This window comes from Rhipicephalus microplus, chromosome 2 (assembly GCF_043290135.1).
Source record: "Rhipicephalus microplus isolate Deutch F79 chromosome 2, USDA_Rmic, whole genome shotgun sequence".
NCBI classification, from domain to species: domain Eukaryota; kingdom Metazoa; phylum Arthropoda; class Arachnida; order Ixodida; family Ixodidae; genus Rhipicephalus; species Rhipicephalus microplus.
This window is the reverse complement of record NC_134701.1, coordinates 260051800-260071103: the sequence shown is the minus strand read 5'-3', so window position 1 is coordinate 260071103 and position 19304 is coordinate 260051800. Positions and strand designations below refer to the sequence as shown.

General features: G+C 43.0%; 2 protein-coding genes across 3 annotated transcripts in view; one reads left to right on the top strand and one right to left on the bottom strand.

Annotated features, from left to right (window-relative positions):
- Window positions 1–1696: 1696 nt before the first annotated feature.
- mtm (phosphatidylinositol-3-phosphate phosphatase) lies at window positions 1697–19163 on the bottom strand. Of its 2 annotated transcripts, XM_037421105.2 has the most exons (13): window positions 18750–19163; window positions 18113–18191; window positions 17415–17509; window positions 15411–15434; window positions 14147–14359; window positions 11000–11158; window positions 10261–10335; window positions 9449–9637; window positions 5050–5445; window positions 4159–4251; window positions 3788–3901; window positions 3444–3623; window positions 1697–2320 (listed from the first exon to the last, which is right to left on the bottom strand). In XM_037421105.2, exons 1-13 carry the CDS (start codon window positions 18963–18965, stop codon window positions 2183–2185), a joined length of 1971 nt encoding a protein of 656 aa, XP_037277002.2. In that variant the 5' UTR covers window positions 18966–19163; the 3' UTR covers window positions 1697–2182. The 2 variants fall into 2 exon arrangements, with proteins under 2 accessions (XP_037277002.2, XP_037277003.2); XM_037421106.2 differs by lacking the exon at window positions 15411–15434.
- Klp64D (kinesin-like protein 64D) overlaps window positions 8559–19304 on the top strand; it is a 34040-nt gene continuing 23294 nt past the window's right edge. Inside the window, exon 1 of the mRNA XM_075880473.1 lies at window positions 8559–8594. The gene's annotated coding sequence lies outside the window, so the exon portion shown is untranslated. The remainder of the gene's footprint in view (window positions 8595–19304) is intronic.

The following is a 19304-nucleotide window of genomic DNA, read 5'->3' as shown; positions in this document are numbered from 1 at the left end:
ATGCTCAGTGGAGTTACAGCTGTTAAATGTAGATATGATTTTGCCGTGTCACAAAGTAACTGTAATGAAAATAAAGACGCGTTTAATTTTTGAGGCAATTAGCTCACATAGACTTGTCAGTACCGAGATAAACTTCTCTCGGCATTTTGTGAATTTTTTATAGAAAACTTGGGTGCTCATTATCCCAACACGCCAGTAGCTGAATGGCAGTGCTGGTTGTAACATTATTCCAGCTTTACATTTTTACACAGTCATGAGTGTGCCCAGTAGATGCATAAAGCAAAGAAAAACAGTGCATCAGACCTATTTTTCTAAGCTTGAGCGAATAATCGAATGCTTCGAATATTCGAACGGATATCACAGTGTTAGAATTCACTTCAATTCGAGTCTAGAATTATTGAAAATTTCGAAGTATTCGAAATGAACGAATGAATGTATGTATATCAGTCCGCATGTAGCCCCCGTAAAGGTGGTTTCAGTTCAGTAAAGGGGTGCCAAGCTGTGAAAGCACCTGTATAAATGCTATCATCATTATCAGCCTGACTACATTTACTGTAGGACAAAGGCCCCTTCCATGATCAGCCAGTCAACTCGGCCTAGTGCTTGGTGCTGCCACTTTATAACCCCCAAACTTACCAATCTCATCTGCTCACCTAACTTTGTCTCCCCCTAACCCGCTTGCCTTCTCTGGGAATCCAGTCAGTTATCCCGACTAGAGGTTATGCTGTCTCTGTGCTACATACCCAGCCGATGTCCATTTCTTCTTGATTTCAACTATGATATCTTTAACCCCCATTTGTTACCTGATCTACTCAGCTTTCTTCTTGTCCCTTAAGGTTACACCTATCATTTTCCTTTCCATCGCTCGCTGCATCGTCCTCAATTTAAGCCTCCAAATTTCTGCTCTGTAGATAAGAACTGGCAAGATTCAGATGTTCTATATCTTCCTCTTGAGGGATAGTGGAAATCTACCTGTTGTGATTTGAGAGTGCTTGCCGAATGTGCTCTATCCCATTCTTATGCTTCTGGTTACTTCAATCTCGTGGTTCGGTTCAGCGGTTATTACCTGTCCTAAGTAGACGTAGTCTTTTACAACTTCAAGTGCACTATTACCTATATAAATGTAACTTTCTGAAAAGGTGGTTTCACTGCAGTAAAGGGGTGCTAAGCAGTGAAAACGTTTATTTATTGGAAATTCACATTGCCGCAAAGCTCCACTTCAAGGTTAAATGAACACGTCACCCTCACCTTGATTAATCATTTTTGATGCTTAAAAGTTTGTTATACAAAACATAACATTTTGCAGGGTATTTGCATTCTACCAAAAGTCTAATCCTGCTACTATTCAGTGTTGCTTTTCTTTCAACCAAAAAAAATGGCATTTGCACAGGCTTTGTTTCAATTTATAAAATATATAGGCTAGTTAGGTCATGCCAAATATGCCCATTTTCCTTTATAACATGCGATATATAGTATTCGAATTTGATTCAAAATTATTTGACAAAAATTAATGTTCGCTTCGAATTTGCTTCAATCCTAAAAAACACTATTCACACAAGCCTACTAATGTCTTTAGCAGTTTATGACAACAGGCAGTCTAGGACTAGGTTAAACATTATGTCAGAAAATGCTGAAGAAAAAGAAATTCAGATCTATGTTTTCAGAAAAGGGTAGAAAAAATAAACAAATATACAAATTGCAACTGCAAACACTTTATAACAACAATACGGGACTAAAAGCAGACACCACAGTACTACAAACTGTTATAGTTTAAGATAGCTTCTTATTGTTCAAATAAAATGTATACACATAAATGTTTTCTGACGAAGACTGTTATAAAATCAGTATTTGGAACCCTTCCGCCACCACTCTACATAAACCATGTCACACTGCGTCAACACTACATAACAGCTGATAATGGCAAATGGCGTGGCTTATCGAAATACACTAATAGTGTCCATGTTTCAAGTAACCAGCGGGTCGAGAGGTACAGCAAAGATCCAAGTTCATGGCAAGATTGATGATGTTGCTCCACCAAACACTGTGCCAACGACATCCTGGGAACAGTTTCAGCAAGCACATTGATGACATGTGCGTGGAGTAAGAAGGCATCTTTTCGAGTCAGCCAAGTGTCACCGTGGCACTTCGGGGATGTGCTGCCCTACATTCGCAGCCGGCAATGCTAAACAGTGATGGGCGATGAAACTCTTGGTGGGATGCGTGACATCTTTGATTCGTGTTCCTTCTTCAATTCTTCAAGCTGCCTCTGCAGCTGCGCACGCAACTGCAGAAGCTCTCGGCTACGCACCTGCAATGGTTCCTGAAAGAAATAATTTCTTCATAGTTAATCATTGAGGTTCCGTAACAACCTAAATATATACAGGGCCCCATTTGAGGACCATAAAAAGGAAAGTTTATTAACCATGCAACACACTACAATCACATACTACACTTCAATAACATTTCTTTGTTAAACTTATGCTTCTTGCTGATTCACACCATTATTCATGATATACAACCAAATGTATTAACTTGAACAGTTAAGAGCAAGGGTCAGCAATCTTTTGAGACACCAGGCCAATTCACATTAAGCCAACACGGTGAGGACCGGACAGCCAATCGGGGGGGCGGGGCTTCGCAGGCAAGGAGGAGAAGTCGACAAAGTTACAATAATGCACCGAATTGCAATAAAAGTCGCGTTTGTTTTCTGCACACATTTCACAAACTTGAAATTAACGATCATAGGTTGCAAGCGAAATCCCAATGCCATTCGATGTCCGAACTGCTATGTCAGCCTTCAGATAGGAACGGGCAGGGTAGATGGTGTACTTACATATGGTAACTTTCCTGCGAGGCGTAGGTTGCTGACTCCCGAACTAGAGAATTTGGTGTTTCGCGATTCTAATCATAATAATATTCGGGGTTTTACATCCCAAAACCATCAGATTATGAGAGACCCCGCAGTGAAGGACTCTGGTAATTTTGACCGTCTGGCGTTCTTTAACGTGCATTGACATCGCACCAGTACACGGACCTTTACCATTTCGCCTCCACCAAAATGTGACCACCACGGCCGAGATCGAACCCGCGACCTTTGAGTCAGCAGCCGAGCGCTATAGCCAATGTTCTATAAAGGCAGACGGTATTTTGCAATTCGTGATATGTGCTCCTAAAGCAAGCTATTCAGTCACCACTGGCCTTCATCCCCATATCAATGTTGTGATGTTCTAAATGAATGAGCACAACAAAAGTGTGATATAAAATTATGTGGACAATAGCATGCAGATTTCACGACGTAGGAGGCAATAATAGTAGTTAATTACTTTTAGCGGCACCTCTTGCTGCACTCCTACCTTTGCAGGGCAAAGATTTGTGCCTCAAGAGTGCTCAGTCAAAACTAACATTCGTGCAGCACAAATACTGTGGCACGATAAAGCACCAACCTGAAGTCGCATACGTGGGTTCCAGCGGCAGTAGTACCCTTTCCAGAGCTGGATGCGACGCAGACTAGCCACCGGAAACAAGACGTGCTGCTGTGGGTAGCTGGCGTACAGAGGGTTGGTGTACTCGTCGATCTCACTGTTCACCATCGACCAGAGCGACTGGGTTCGTTCACGCACATTCTGCACAATAGACAAAGCTCTTGCAGAAAACAGAACGAATTCTCCTGGGCCACACAAAGAAAACATCTCAATCTAAGCTGATATAACATTTCAATTTAGTGTCCCTTTAATGCATCACTCGGTAGGCGAAACAGGCAGAACATTTTTATAATCACTTCACTCACCTCTTTAACCCGCTGCTGCTCTGAGTTGTAGAGGAATGTGCCAAACAGGCAACTGTAGAGATGGTCCAGGATAGTTATGAGGAAGTGCTCGTTGAATTCAAAAGCATTTTTGAACTGGAAAGAGATTGCAAAGGACTTTTTGTGAGCTCATCACAGGGTGCTTTTTAAGATGAACCCGACCAGCTTATCACACTATGTAGGGTCAATGAATTCCATCTAGTTAATGCACACAAGATATGTGCAATAAATGAGTTGAGTGCTAAACTAAAAAAAGGGTCACTGTTCCCAATAAAACAGAAAAATAAAATTTAAAAAATTATGCATAAAGTCATAAAACATGGCAGGTGTTCAGTCAGGAAATTGACCCTTACTTGGTTCATGATCTGCCATGTGCAGTCAATGAACTGGAGAAAAACGGGCGACCGGTCTGCATCCGAGTGTTTGTCGTCTCCGTGACCGATACGCTGCAAGAGGAGAACACATGCAACAACTATAAATGCACAGGCATTGTGAATGGGCAATGTATCTCGTCAGTCATTTTATGAATACACACAGATATACAACTGAAATCTAAATACCTCTTTAAAAATTGCACTTCAACGGTGATGCGAAATGAAGACCAGAAACCGTGCGGCTACTGCTGACACTTATGAATAATGAATCCACGAGACATGGCAACAGCATATGCATTTTGCGAGAGTACAAGCTGTTTTAAATCAGTTGCTGACTGAAAAGAGCCATTCATTCAGGGCAGCTAAAGCCTATAGGACAACTGAGAAGGAGCTGCAGATGCACAACTTGACTAGGAAGATCAGACTGGCGAGACTTCGCTTCTCAAGACACCACCATCCTCTCGAGAACAACCTAAGTGCAATGAACCCCATGTCATTTTCATTGGAAACAGTACCGCTTGTTCCCACCTCTGAAATGCTATGTGCACACCAAATGATATCACTGTCATAGTTTGTGCCAACGAAGCCAATTTCACTACATAGGTATTGTTCCTTAGTGGAGTAGCTCGTGTGCCCGAGTACTAATAATACATGGGTGATGGTGTCTATGCCTTTTTCTTTAGTCAAACTAATGTCATGACTATGGTGGAAGTCAACGGCAAGCATCTGTACACATTTGGTTCATTCTAATGTTCTCAGCATTAAGAAAAGAACCTTAGATTAAAGGAACTGACACCCAGAAGGAGAAGTGGAGGCTGTAGAATGACACTGAATCAAGCGGCCTCCACAGCTACAAGTGTCCTTACTCACCTGAGCGAACTTGTGGCCAAAGCTGAGCCACTCCTTCTCGACGAGAACCTCGAAGCCTCGGATGGTGCGGTAGTAAGGGTCAAGCATCAGCATGGCCAGACTTGTAAGCTGCGCGGTGCGGTCCCATCCATCAGAGCAGTGCACTAGCACCGACCCCTTGGCACCTTCGAGGCGATGTGCAACACGCAAGGCCCCAGCCAGTACAGCACGCACGTGCTGCAGCCAGTGGGTGGCTTCGAGGGCAGACAACCAGCGAGACTCGTCGGCAGCACTGGGAAAGCAGGTCTCCTTGAGCTTGCGCAAACTCTCCCGCATCACGTGGATGTTGTGGATGTCCAGGAAGCACAGCTCGGTGCACCGGTATGCCTCGTCACTCTCGTAGCCGCCACCTTTCGCCTGCACGCGAGTTCGATGCAGACAGCATTTTTAGCATTTGCTCGTCTATAATGTGAGTGCATATTCTGATCTCTCAAAAGTGCAAGCAGTACGAGAGCCGTGAAAAGTGGCGCATAACTGTGACCACACAAGGTGCTCTTTAAGGTAACGTATTTTCTCGCATACAACCCGCACAAATATTGTAAACAATGAACTTTTTTTCAAGCACACGAGTGCCCCCAGTGGGCACATAAGCAGCCGCTGTTGCGAGATTGCAGGCCTCATGCTGTAGCTTCCAGCTTGCGCCATGCCAGTGCATGTCTCAGATAAACTTAATTTGGTCAGGTTGCTGCGCAATTCAATTGCGAACTTCGGTGTTTAGCTACAACGACCTCTCTAGAGCTTCTATCAGTCCCACTGCTATCAGTCCCACTGCTATCAGTCCCACTGTTGAACCAGTTGAGGGACTTAGAAGCTTCACCTTTTCCTTTTTTTTTTGGCTCCAGTACACTTTACGGCATAAATGAAATAAAAACATAACTCAGCTGCTCATGAAATGCAGGGCCGGTGTATATTTTGCAGATTAATTTGGAATTAACATTCATTGACACTGACGACTAGTACAATTTAAGGTTCTGATAATTGAAAATTACATAATAAAGTACAGTATAACTAACATTTACTGAAAAAAAAATACATAAACTTGACAGCGTGCATGTCTGGCAATAAATAATAAGGGACATCAACTCTCATTGACGATGCAACTACATATGTTAGAATAAATCTTAGAGTGCAATAATAAAGGAGCAGGGCATTGAAAGAAATACACACACCACAAGCACTCAGTTATGCCGGCAAGATTTCTCGCATGGTCAAAGTTACTGTGCATTCACAAATTAGATTATATTTGCATGACTGACAATGCGAAGTGAGATGAGATGGCTCCATTCCATGAATTTGGATGCTCTGTGAGGCACGTGTTAATATAGAATGATGGACCAGCCCCAGCATCAACCAGCACGCCCGGGCAGTCAGTTGCGCCAATATAACAACCCCAACATAAGTGAAAAACAAACAAACAATGGGAAAGCATCTTGACACATTTTTATTTGCCCACAGCAGATTTCTGTAGCCTTTTCTGCACTATAGAACAAATGGGACTAAGCTTATTCTAGCGGAAAACATTATACCTCACCCCATATCACTTCCCTAGATTTTCCAGCCTTGCGATATATCTTATGCATAGATGAAGTGGATTGCACAATTTCTAGTTTTTTCATTATTCTCATGTGGAGAATGTTCATATTTATCTTTCTTTGCAATACGAATGAGCAAACGGATGCTAAGATATGCATCCCTTTTTTCGCCTTATTTAGATGATCAATTCGCAGCTGGAAAATGCTGCGCAGCTCATGCGTGCAAGCTTTTATCTAGTGGTGTGCACTCGCAAACATAACATCACAATACCTTGTTTATCAATCATCAAATGGGCCGATAAACGTGAAATAAAACCTACTTTCACTGAAGGCTGCAAGCATACATGCTCCGCAGTGAAAATTAGAAGCATGCATCAAGAAACTGCCAATCATCAGTGGAAGGTAGTCGAATATTCCATTCTCATATTCCTTTCTAGTTTGAACATGTTTAGAACTTGTTCACTTCTATTTATAGCGTGTTACTTGTAAATTTAAAGCAGACAACCTCTATACGTATACCAGAATAGTGCAGCACTTCTCTGTAGTTTGGGGTTAGCTGCCTCCAATGAATTAAATGCCATAGCAAACAAAGTAATATCAAGTAAATATGAATTTGGTGTTCCAGTTCACATAGCTCATGATCACACGTTTTGACTACATGAATTGGCACGTGACAACTCCGCATGCCGCTTAACTGCTCCATCTGACATACATCCACTTGACAGTACCTACACTGTCTGACTGCATTATTTCTTTCACATTTCATGTGTAGACATACATACAGGCGCTTTCAGACAGGTGCAGTATTTAAGATTTAATAGCAGTCAATAAATGGCAACGTGTTCTTTTTGTGTTATGCTTCCATGGAGCAACCAGCAGCGAGTGACGAAACAGCGGGCCAGCCGCACGGAAGAAGCAAAATTTAGTAGGTGCAACTCCGCTCCTTGAGGCGACCAGATAATGTCACAATGCCAGAGGGCCAAATCTGGCTGGCGGCATCTAGCAATCATTGCCGCTGTTTCAGTTACAGAGCAAACCAGTCGCGCACGTTCTGCCGCAGTCATGAAGCGGGAACATGGCGCGTTTGGATGTGCTTGGTCGGTAGCGTTGCCTTTTCTTTTTTTCGTGGTTGCGCCCTCATGCCGCAAAGTGCCGCTAACTGAAATGTCTTTGTCCGAGCATGTTATTTTTGTTTTGTTATCTAGACGCCCACGGACGGCGGTTCTATCGAAAACTTCACCTCCTAAATATTTCTTCCTCCATGGCCAGCTGGTATGCTCAGCGTATATACACATTTTTCCCATAGTGCTTTATGTGCCCGCATAGCATTCTGGGATTTCAGTAAAACTTGCGTTGGGTCTAGTTGGTACATAGCACATTCTGGGATTGCTTGAAGAAAGTCTGTTGGAGCTAAGGTCGAGATAAAAAATGCAAATACACCAGTCTGCAAAGCTGAATTCACGAAAGTGCTTAGAAGCTATGTAAAAAACGTAGCTTTACATCAAAACGCGAAATCATTTTTACCAAGTTTACTGCTCATCGTTGAGGGTACGAGCTATGCGCAAGAACATCCTATGCCTTAAATTATGTAAGTAAATTCAACAGTGTGTGCAGAAGTGACAGAGCACTATGAATCCTGCAGTTCTAGTGTGCCCCTGTCGACAAAGAGCAGAGCTCCGACAAGAGCGCAGTTCTGGGCAACTTTTGCTGTACTGCATTGTGGGTTCACATATTATAGGATGCATTTTATTTTTATACAAGCTGCAATGGCTACACTGGCATGCATGATGGTGTGCAAAGCACTCAATGAGCTGGTGGACTAGGTGATTGGCCAACACTACGCAGTTTTACCCTTACTTTTCAATTTAACTCTTGTTGCACTTGGAGACACATCCCATGCTTCTCGGCACAAATTTCTACTCTCCGTACAGCCTCGACAAGCCAGCTTACCCATCCAACTTTTCAATATAGCAGGTGAGCCTACTTCCACAATAAATGATTAAAGAATGGATAAATGTTCTTGTATAACATTAGAAGCGTAACTTGCAAGCACAACACAATAAAACTTTTCAGGTCAGTAAATTTACAAAAGAATATTGCACTATACTTGTATGCATGCTGTAAGCTTGTGATACCTATGAAGCTCAAGTGTCTTGCTCTTGGGAGGCATTCTCAGATACTTGTGAGATTGTTTTTTAAAAGGACGCTAAAGTGATACAATGAATTGGTTTAAATTGACAAGTTGTACTCTGAGAACTCCCAGGTCATTAATTTCACCATCATAGGTTTCTTAATACAGGATAAAATCAAGGTCAATGTTGCACTTTTAAATTTTGAGCCGAAATCTGCACATGTGTTATCACAGATTTCAAGGTGCATGCAGTATCTTCACATTTTGGAGACATTAGCTCAACAAAATTTCCTGAAACTTTCCTGAGTGTTAAATCTATGCTCCCCCCCCCCCCCCTTAACGTAGAACATTGTACTCCACTTTTGCTGATTAGGAACAATGTACAACTTTGTAGACGTCCTTTACGACATCACAGCATTTGGCGCGGTAATTTGTAAAAACGCCGCCACCAGTTTTTTTCTTTTTTTTTTATGCTCATTTAATTACGGAAAATTTTCTTGGGGCAAGTGTGGAGATTTTGGATTTGTAAAAAGCAACTTACTAGCACAAGAAAAGTCATTTTGCTCATTAGTGTCCTTTTAACTGGTTGCCCGACAAAGATAGCATGAAGCTTAACTGAAAGGTGTCAGCAATGAAACGGTGAAACACATCAAGAACAAGTGCGGCAACCCTGCGGAAGCTGCCAGGGCAAGTTCACCTTGTTGGCCACCGCGTTCACGCTAGGTCGAGCGTCCATTATGAAGAGCTTGTGCGAATGTGCATTGGCGTCCATGATCATCTGCAGGTAGCTCTCGTCCTCCGTACTGCGCTTGCCGCTCACACCAACGTTGGGCTGACTGCAACGGGTTATGGTAGCCTGTCCCTCGGGGTGGATCCAGGACAGAACCTGGCCACAACCGGTGGAAAATGTAGAGAAACGTTAGCTTCTCGTTCACTCAAATAGCCGAAGAAACGTTGCAAGCCATAAAACACCAGCACCAAACTTCAGCCTTTTTTAACAGGTGTAATGTATATATACTATGTGGTCAACCTGACCGTGTGGACTAAATGAACGTACCTCAGCACACACAACTGCCTGCATTGGCTAAGGCTAGACATACGGCAGCCCTGATGGCTGTGTGCATTCTGGATTTGCCTAAGATACTGTTTCGTGCTTCACTCCAGGATGACATTAGGTGAGGCTTTTTGGTTAACAGCCGCAAAAGGCTCTCAACTTATATGAAAAGTCAAGTATGTGGGGTTTAACGTCCAAAACCACCATATGATTATGACAGATGCCGTAGTGGAGGGCTCTAAGAATTTAGACCGTCTGGGGTTCTTTGACGTGCACCCAAATCTGAGCACGGGCCTACAGCATTTTCGCCTCCATCGAAAATGCAGCCGCCGCAGCTGGGATTCGATTCCGCGACCTGCAGACCAGCACCCGAGTACCTTAGCTGCTAGGCCACTGCGGCGCGACTGAAAGTCAAGCATATAAGCAACATGCAGAGACATGAGGTACAAACGTACTGGAATTCGGCCCCGGCTTCTAAAACTGGCCACTGCTTCCAAAAGACTGTCATCGGCAGCGGCAGGAACGGCTAGCTGCAGCACATAGAAACAAGTTGATAACATCAACACGCAATTAGAAAATTATTAGCGTGGCTAAGCAGTACATAAAAACACATCCGAGCCTTTCTATGTAATAAATGCCCTTTTTGGGACTCCAGTACATACATTCTTACAAGCCTGAAAGGTTACAAAATAGATACAAAGACTTACACAAAAACCTAATCTCAATTTATAACATAAAACAAATACATTTATAAATTAAATAAGTAAGATACCAAGCAGCCCTCTCAAAAAAGACACTAAAGAGAAACAATGACTTGGTTTAGATTAACAAACTGCACTCTGAGAAGTATAATGCCATATGCGGAGAAAATCTAGGTTGAAGTTTCATTCTTGAATTTTACACCGCAATCTCGGCACCCCCGTGACAGAAATTATAAAGTGTATTTTCCCTATTGTAGTGACATTGGCTCAATGAAAATTTCTGAAACTCATATGCTAGGTCTATGGCACCCTTTGATGACAATGTACTTTATTATTGGTTAGAAGCTACACAGAACCCAGTAGAAACCTTCAAAATCTGTGACTCTAATTGCAGATAATACTTGTGTTCAGTTGCAAGCAAGCAACAAGATGTGCTCTGCATGCAACACAAGTGAAAGAGTCAACACAGAAGTGCAGCACCACGGCAACTCACGATGGCAGGATAGGTGTCGCACAGCTGGTAGTTCTCGTTTGCCCGGCTCAGCCGCCAGCTCTCGGTGGGCAGGCCCTGGCGTCGGTACTCGGCCAATGGGTCGTAAACAGCCCAGCCATTCACTGTGAATCGTCCACCATACTCGAAGGCGAACAACGGCTGAAATATGTAAAAAAAAAAGAGCCACCACCCAATAAGCAAATTTGGTATCTCATTCCTCTGTAAATGAGTCAGTAGCTTCGACATTCATACAATGCTATTATTACTGACTACAGTGTAAACAACTGACTATACTATATCTTTTGTGAGCAATTACGGCCGTATGCCACTGAGTGCCACCACTTGTCTCACTTTTGCATTATTTCATAGCTTGGCAAGCTTCTAGTCACAGCAATATTGGCATTTTTGGTTTTTGTACTTCAGGAACATAATCTATTGATTCGGTTTGAAACTTCAGTCTTCTATGTGATCCCAATTATTTATAATTGAATCCTAGTGGGTTCAAGGCAACTTGAATATAATTCTAGTATTTCTTACAGGTCAGTTCAGTCACATTGTTTGAAGAAAATCCATATCACATAACATGATCTACACTGTGTAATAAATACAAAATTAAACATCATTCAGGGGGTGCTGGAGTTACTTGATTGGGGTGCCTTGAACATACTTGATTCAAGGACACCTCATCTGATTTTGGCATTGCAATGAACAAGCCCTGCCTCTAGGTGGCATGCACTACAGTCAAAATCTTTGAACAGAAGGCCATGTACGAATTATCTGACACAAAATGCATTGCTTACAATGCCACCAACCATGGCACAAGTCTTCGTGATGTTATGTTATCGCCGTCCACTTATCACCATGAACAGGCATGTGACGTATGAAGCGATTGTTGGTAGAAGCCGAGGAAGAAGAAGTCAGAGAGAAGAATAAACATGGAGTATGAGCCGGGCCACATCACCCAGTCATCGTAGCGTCACACGAGTCGACAGGATGAAGACCTGGCCACCACTCATCAACCTCGACACATCATTCACGAAGCCACCTGCAGTACGCCTCAACTGAATATCGACCACAGAAGAGGTGATCTCAGGCGCATACAGTTACCGGCACCATGACAGAACCATCGACTGAGCTCGACATCCCCAAGTACACCGGATCAGCGGACGACGGACCCGTACAGGACTGGTTCAACCTATTCGAGGTCCACGCCGCCGCTGCATCCTGGTCGGAACGGGAGATGATCATCAACTTCACTGACTACATCTCCGGTGAGGCATTCAAGTTTTACCTGACACACATATTCGAAAACGACGAATCATGGCAAAAGATCAGGGAAGAGATGATTACCCGCTTCAAAGAATACGATGAAGACATGTTCATACCTCATCAGCGGAAGGCTTTTCAACTGACCCATCACAGTTACGCGAAGTCTTCCCACAGTAAGCCTATTTTCCAAACGAGATCTCAGAGAAAATATACCACCATTGTACCATCATATGACTCTTCCGAAAAAACGTCACGCATTCGAACACCGACTGGTAACGTGCACGTCGCAACAGACAAGGTAAAGCGACCGTATACTGAAAGGAATCTAGAAAATTTCACCAAAAAACTGAACCTATACCCGCCTTTCCCAAGTGCAATGAAATCGGCAATTACAACGTGTTCACTGAACCACAACACTTCAGATTTTACAGAACCACTCAAATGCCTTGATACATCGTGTCACACACAAGGCCCAAATGGTTTTGAGCGTGTGACGGAATTTGCGTGTGACGAGCTGGTGAATCCTCGCAATACCAGCCCCCACCCTGACGTTCCTGACCAGGGTCGTTCGACAGACACTGTCAGCCTAACTACGCTGCAGAAAGAAAAACATACGCCATCAGAACCACCTGAAGCCATGTCTGTTGTGCTCTCATCGTCAAGTGCCAACACACATGTGAGTCAAAGCACTGCAGAAATTTCGAATCCACCAACGCCGGCGCATTGTCAACTGACAGAAGCATTTACAATCAAGGATGACTCGCAACCATCTTGGGAGCGTTCTCATCAGCCTGTCACGCTGCTTTCATCGCAGGACAAGCCTGGCAGTACAGTGTCGACTACCGACAATCTACTGATCACATCACCATCTAAAGAAAAGCAGACTCATGTTCCTGAAAGAGGCCCATCTGACGAACTTTCACAAGAAGACGAGCAATTTCAACAAAGGCAACTCCACGAACTCCAAGAACTGCAACGGCTACTCGAACAAGAACAACGATCAAGTGAAACCTCCTCACGAGTACACTTGTGGCTGAAAGATCATCAGAGACAACATCGATTAAAGAAGCAAAGACGAAGTCGATGCCTAAGCCATCTGCACAGAAAGCAGCGTCTACGACGGAGAACTTCGTGCCTACGACATCCGACTCTCAAATGCTACAAGTACTTCGACCCTTGCTCATTTATGACGAGAATCGCTGTGTCATCAGTAATTTCTACGTTCAAGGCGTGCTTCAGTTGGCCAGAACGCAACAGTCAACCTCGCCCACCAGAATTGCTGCGTTTACCGAACTGCTGCACTCTCCCCTGAAGTCATTGAAAGTTTACGGAACTACCCTGGAGCATAGGACCAATTCTGAATTTTGACGTTTGTGACTTTTTAACCTCTCCTTGTTTGCTTTTTCTTGTTCGTAATCCATGTCTTCTTTCGGGGAGAGGGGGAATCGTGTGACGTATGAAGCGATTGTTGGTAGAAGCCGAGGAAGAAGAAGTCAGAGAGAAGAATAAACATGGAGTATGAGCCGGGCCACGTCACCCAGTCATCGTAGCGTCACAGGCACACACATATGCGCAGAGCTGCCGAACAGGATGCGCGCACCTGTTAATGGTGACAACTGGACTGCGTGCACTATACCATCACAAAGGCTTACCGGTGTTTGGGTTTCATTTGCTGATAGTACCCAAACCTGAGAAAAGAAACAGCTAGGATATAAAGCGAAGAGCGTTGCCTATCCTTTGTTAATTTTGTCTCTGCATTGTCCCATACGTAGAAGAAAAAAAATACGAACACTGCAAGCTCCCCTTGTCTCTGCATGCCACTTTAATAGAGTGAGACTAAAGCTTTTTTTCCCCCATACCATGTGGCTTGTCACTCACCAGGCTGTTGGAGAGTGGGAAGGCCAGCTTGTGCAGTTTGTCGAAGATGTCTCGGCGTGAGTGGTTCTCCTGCTTGTGGGCAAACTTCAGGCTGCGCAGGTCTTTGCAGAAGAGCTCGATGCCGTACGCATTCTCTCCGCGACTAGACGCGTAGCCGACCTTCTCGATGCGACTCACGACACCAAGCGGGACTTCCAACGTAAACCGTGGCTCCTGCCCCGATCGATCGACAAGTAAAAAAAAGACAGCGAAGCTCAAAACAATTGTTTGTGCAAGAAATAAATATTCCATCAAGATTGCTTGTGCAGGATGCTAAATGTTCGTTAGAAATAGAGCAAGAATTCAGATTACACAAGTTTGGTGACAGAGATAGAAACAGTTTAATGTATTGTAATAGAAAGTGAAAAACACGCTTAAAATTTTAATGTCAGAAATGAGGGAAAAAAGGAAAGAGTTGTTCTATGTAAGAATCACAATGCTTAGTAACTAAAAAAAAAAAAGCCAGCTGGTAGCAAAGAAAGCAATAAACCCTCAGTTAGTCAAGTAGAGGTGTAACCATGGGCTTGCATCGGCGATGTTTGTGATGGCAATATTATGTGTGAGAGCATTTCAAACTATATGCAGTTGTCCTACTATTTAGAATAGCTAGCTGCAATTAGTGAATTTCATCGAAAATTTAAGAAAAGCAAGCATTCGTGTAACAGCCACACAGACATTTCCTGCACTATTCTATTCAAGCTACTGGACAGCTGTTACATAGCACTACTATGAAAAATACTATGGTAACAATACAATAATAAGCTTTACAATGAATGAGATATGGTTTTGCTTAGAATCCAAAGCATACAGCATTCGCAAGGTTTCCATATTCTTTAATGGAATGTAGTGCCACAGCAAGGCTTTTATAATGATTTAATTTTTAACATACATTCAATCCTGTATTTATTGAGCGACTAAAGAGGCATGCTGCCAACATTACAATTAGAAGCAGGAAGTCCTGATAGGGAGATGATAAGAATGAAAGAGAACTGCAGAGTTGTTACATTAGAACTAACACTGACATTTCAGCTTACACAGCTTATGTAAGAAGTTAGATAAAAAATGAAATATTAATGCTTAAAATCAGCAATGGTCAAAAGCCAACAGACTAAGAGTGTGCACAGGCTTAGTTTTTTTTATTTTGCATTAGCTGAATACGACCTGACCTAGCAATGTTAAGAAGCACACATAAAGAAAGCTAGTGGCAGAATGCCTGTACACTTACAGTGAACTGTTTGGAGCGGGAATTCTGTGAGAGGAAAAAAGTATGGCATTATTCTAACTGCCCTTCCACAGAAAAACTCCACAAAGAATCACTAACAAGTCTCACAGTACTACAACTCAAAATTAATGCACTTGGCTATTGTAAGAACTAATGAACCATTCCCTTCGCAAAGAACAACAAAGAAGGTGGGAACAGCCATCAAGTGAGGTTATCGCAAGTATACCCCTTTCAGCCGCGGCGGCGATATCTGTACACAACACGTTTATGCTATTTGTGCCAACTAGTGGCCAAATAAGAGAGCAAGATATATAGCTCATTAGATAAACTGAACTTTCTACATACTAGTCAATATGTTTTCAGTAAACCTTAATGTGCTGCGTATAACCATAGCCGTAGCCTTTCCTAAAATTAACAAAAGGGGACTCTGGTGCTGCGATCGTTGAGCGACCATGGGAGTGATGGGTAGTACATGGATTTACCTAGTCCTCGTGCTTCCGGGCGGCGAACGCACTTGTGACTTGTGTGTTTTGGTTTCGTTTTGAACCAAAGAATGAACCGTTCTGAACATCATGACCTGTTTTGAATTGGCAAGCCTAAAAGGTTATGGTGGTGAAGCGTAACTGCCGAACATTTGACGATTGTTGTTTCGTGACAAAACAGCTTCAAGCTATGCAAAGCTAAAAGGACTGCGAAGTACAAAAATAGGCAAAACTATGTAGTACCCATCATGCTCGCAGAAGCGCCATGTGTTGCAGCTCCCAATGACGCTAGCGGCAGATTTCTCTCGTGTATTTATAGGAAACTCTATGATCATAGCCAATCACATCCGTGAAAGCATAATGATGTTCGATGAGACATTCAACATTTCCTATCCAGAACCAACGACAAAAGTACTACTTTCCAAAATTAATGCAACTAAAAGCTATTTTTACACACGTTTGGGGCCTGTGATCTCATTCTTTTTAGTCAAAATTAAACATGGCTGACAGCATAATAATAAAGTATTTAATTTAATGTAAATTACAATGCAATTGATCGATATGTGGGGGTTAACGTCCCAAAACCACCATATGATTATGAGAGACGCCGTAGTGGAGGGCTCCGAAAATTTCGACCGCCAGGAGTTCTTTAACGTGCACCCAAATATGAGCACACGGGCCTCAAGCATTTTCACCTCCTTCAAAAATGTGGCCACCACGGCCAATCCCTGCGATGTGCGAGTCAGCAGCTGAGTGCCTTAGCCACTAGACTACCGTGTTGGGTCTGACATGACACTTGTATAGGGTCTTTCTGCAAATGATTTCAAGCAGTAGCATGGCTCCGTGATAGAATACTTGACTGCTGCGCAGAGAACTCGGGTTCAAATTCCATTTGATCCAGAGTATTGTTTATCATTTTATTTTTCATGTCTATTAGTTACGCCTCTCATGGCAACGGCAACAGCAACCCTGCTCAACGCAGGAATGAGCACCTAAGAGCAGCGCTTTATATTGAGTGTTTTGGAAAGATGGTATATCAATTTGACACATTTGTAGACAGTGCATCATAATTCACAACGGAAGGGGGCACGTAAAAAATGTTACAGGCCAAGCACCATTAAAATTTAAAAGAAGGGTCCCACGATGCACCATGCTATCTTTTTCATGTGTTTGTTATTTTTCCTATAATGGCTTTCTAATCTTAGTGCCTACATCACTGTGTATGCACATATTTATAATATTGCATACTTTTTTATAACTTAATTGGTGCTCAGATATTTAAAGCAGTTTTATTATGATAGCAGGTGTTAAAATTTACTTTTCTTCAACAGATACCATTTGCTTAACCTGTCTAATCTCCATACATAGTGGAAGAAATTTTGCAGTGTACACTGATGCACCATGCCCTTCAAGGGCTGTTGGTCCTCTACAGTTTCAGCAGCTTGTTTCGAAAAGTTACAAAATGCCACCATGCACAACACTGTCCTCAACATAAGTGCCCAGCACGTCAAACTCATGTCCTTACCTTCTCAACGCTGCGAAAGTACAGCTTGTAGTTAGTGATGAAGAGGCATCCACGAATAGGGCCTTGGAATGGGCACAGGTAGGTGACATCGCGTGCTGCATTTCAACACAGGTCAATGTCACATCTGCTGCACTTAATAACATCACCGATATTTCATTATGGTCTCGCCTCTTGAGCTTTTCATTAGTGCAAGCTCTTTCATTATGGTTTGTAGGAGCTTTCATTCTAATCTAGCCTCTTCTGCATGAGCTGTTTTATGAAGTTGACTAATAACAACTCGAAAGTCCAGTTCAATAATTCACAATCATTTGAAGCCAACCAACTTGACCAACGTTTTCGAGGAATGGGAATTTTTGTCGGCTCGAGTTATTACCTCAAGCGCTCTCCTTACGTTTTCGGGAGATTTGAAATAAACACCAAATAACTGCCAATGACCGGTCTGACAACCGGGCAAGCACTCCCTTCTAAAATCTGGTCGGATTATCCTTCACCATAGGAGGGGTGGAGGTGGGTGCGCTTGCTCGGCATTTCACGCTACGCAAAAATTGTGGATAACAACACATATAGGACATTTATCTCACGGTCATAACGAGGTAACAAAACATTCACATTGACCAGCAATTTTCAATGGAAAGATAAGTAAGCCCTCGAAAATACTGTTGATCACCACCAGCACATAAAAACAGAAGCTTCATCACCTTTCTGAACAACATGCGGCTGTTCTCCAGGCAGCAGAGGTGGCTCTTGCGTCTTTGTCACTTTGGACACTTCTCGCATCTGAAGCAAGTGAAGGGAACTAAATTAATGGGCAGTGGTGCTGCTTAGTATGGCCGTTACAAATTAATTACCACAGTGGTTACAAATGTAGACTAATGTCGTAACTTTCGTTGACTAAAGCCTTAGGCAGTAACTGTCTCCTTAGCTCAATAAAATTTCTTATATGATTGTAGGGGCAGTGATAGTTCGGGTCAGGTCAAAATATGCGGGGGCATTCATTCACGCATAGATATTTTTTTGAATTTCTATTTCTGTGTTTCTTTTCAAATGAGGAAATGAAGTTGGCGCAGTCTGGGGATATGACATAAAACGTATAACGAGTTTTATAGTTTCGAAAAATGCAAAAACGTACTCTGCCAGCATTGATATTTTCTTGAACATATGCCACCACTATAAATAAGCAGCTCGATTTCGTTACACCTTCGCTGGTCTGATGTGAAGTACTTGTAACAAAAAAAAAAAAAGCGCCAGAAAGGTGTTCGCGGATTTTTCCGATAGACGTCATGTCGGTGCGCAAATTGCGTGACGAGGTGCGCAAATTATGAAAATCGCACACACCTTGAGCTCCTGCGTGAGTTGCATGTTTTCCGTGGATGTCGAGGAGGACGAGCAGAGCGACTTTGACGGCGAGTGAGAGCTGTGGCTGCCCACCGACCGCGGGCCGAGCTTCGAGTTTAGCGAACCATTTTCCGAACCTTCCAGCGAGTCAACACTGGCAGGCTTTAGTCCGTGGCTATTGTGGGCTGCTGGTTCTCCTTGCTTCGTCTTTTCCATAGCTCTCAGGCAAGAACTCGTCGATGATTGCTTATTTGGGCCACAGTTTTCACTAGCTCCTGTTTTGGTTTCTGATATCTAGGGCGCCGCCATCAAAGAGGTGGAGCACTGAAGTAGTGACCAGCGTGAATAAAGTAGAAGGAAGTGTCACTCGCGGTACGAGTTCAAACATAGAACGTACTATGATGCAAACCCTCGGCAATGAGGAGTTCCGACGCACAATTAATAAATGTTCATCTGTTTTACTACTTCGCTATTTACATCGAAGGTACTGCTGCTACAGTCACACAGTCACAGCACAGCTCAATCACACTGCAACTGAGCCCGGCTTGACTTGGC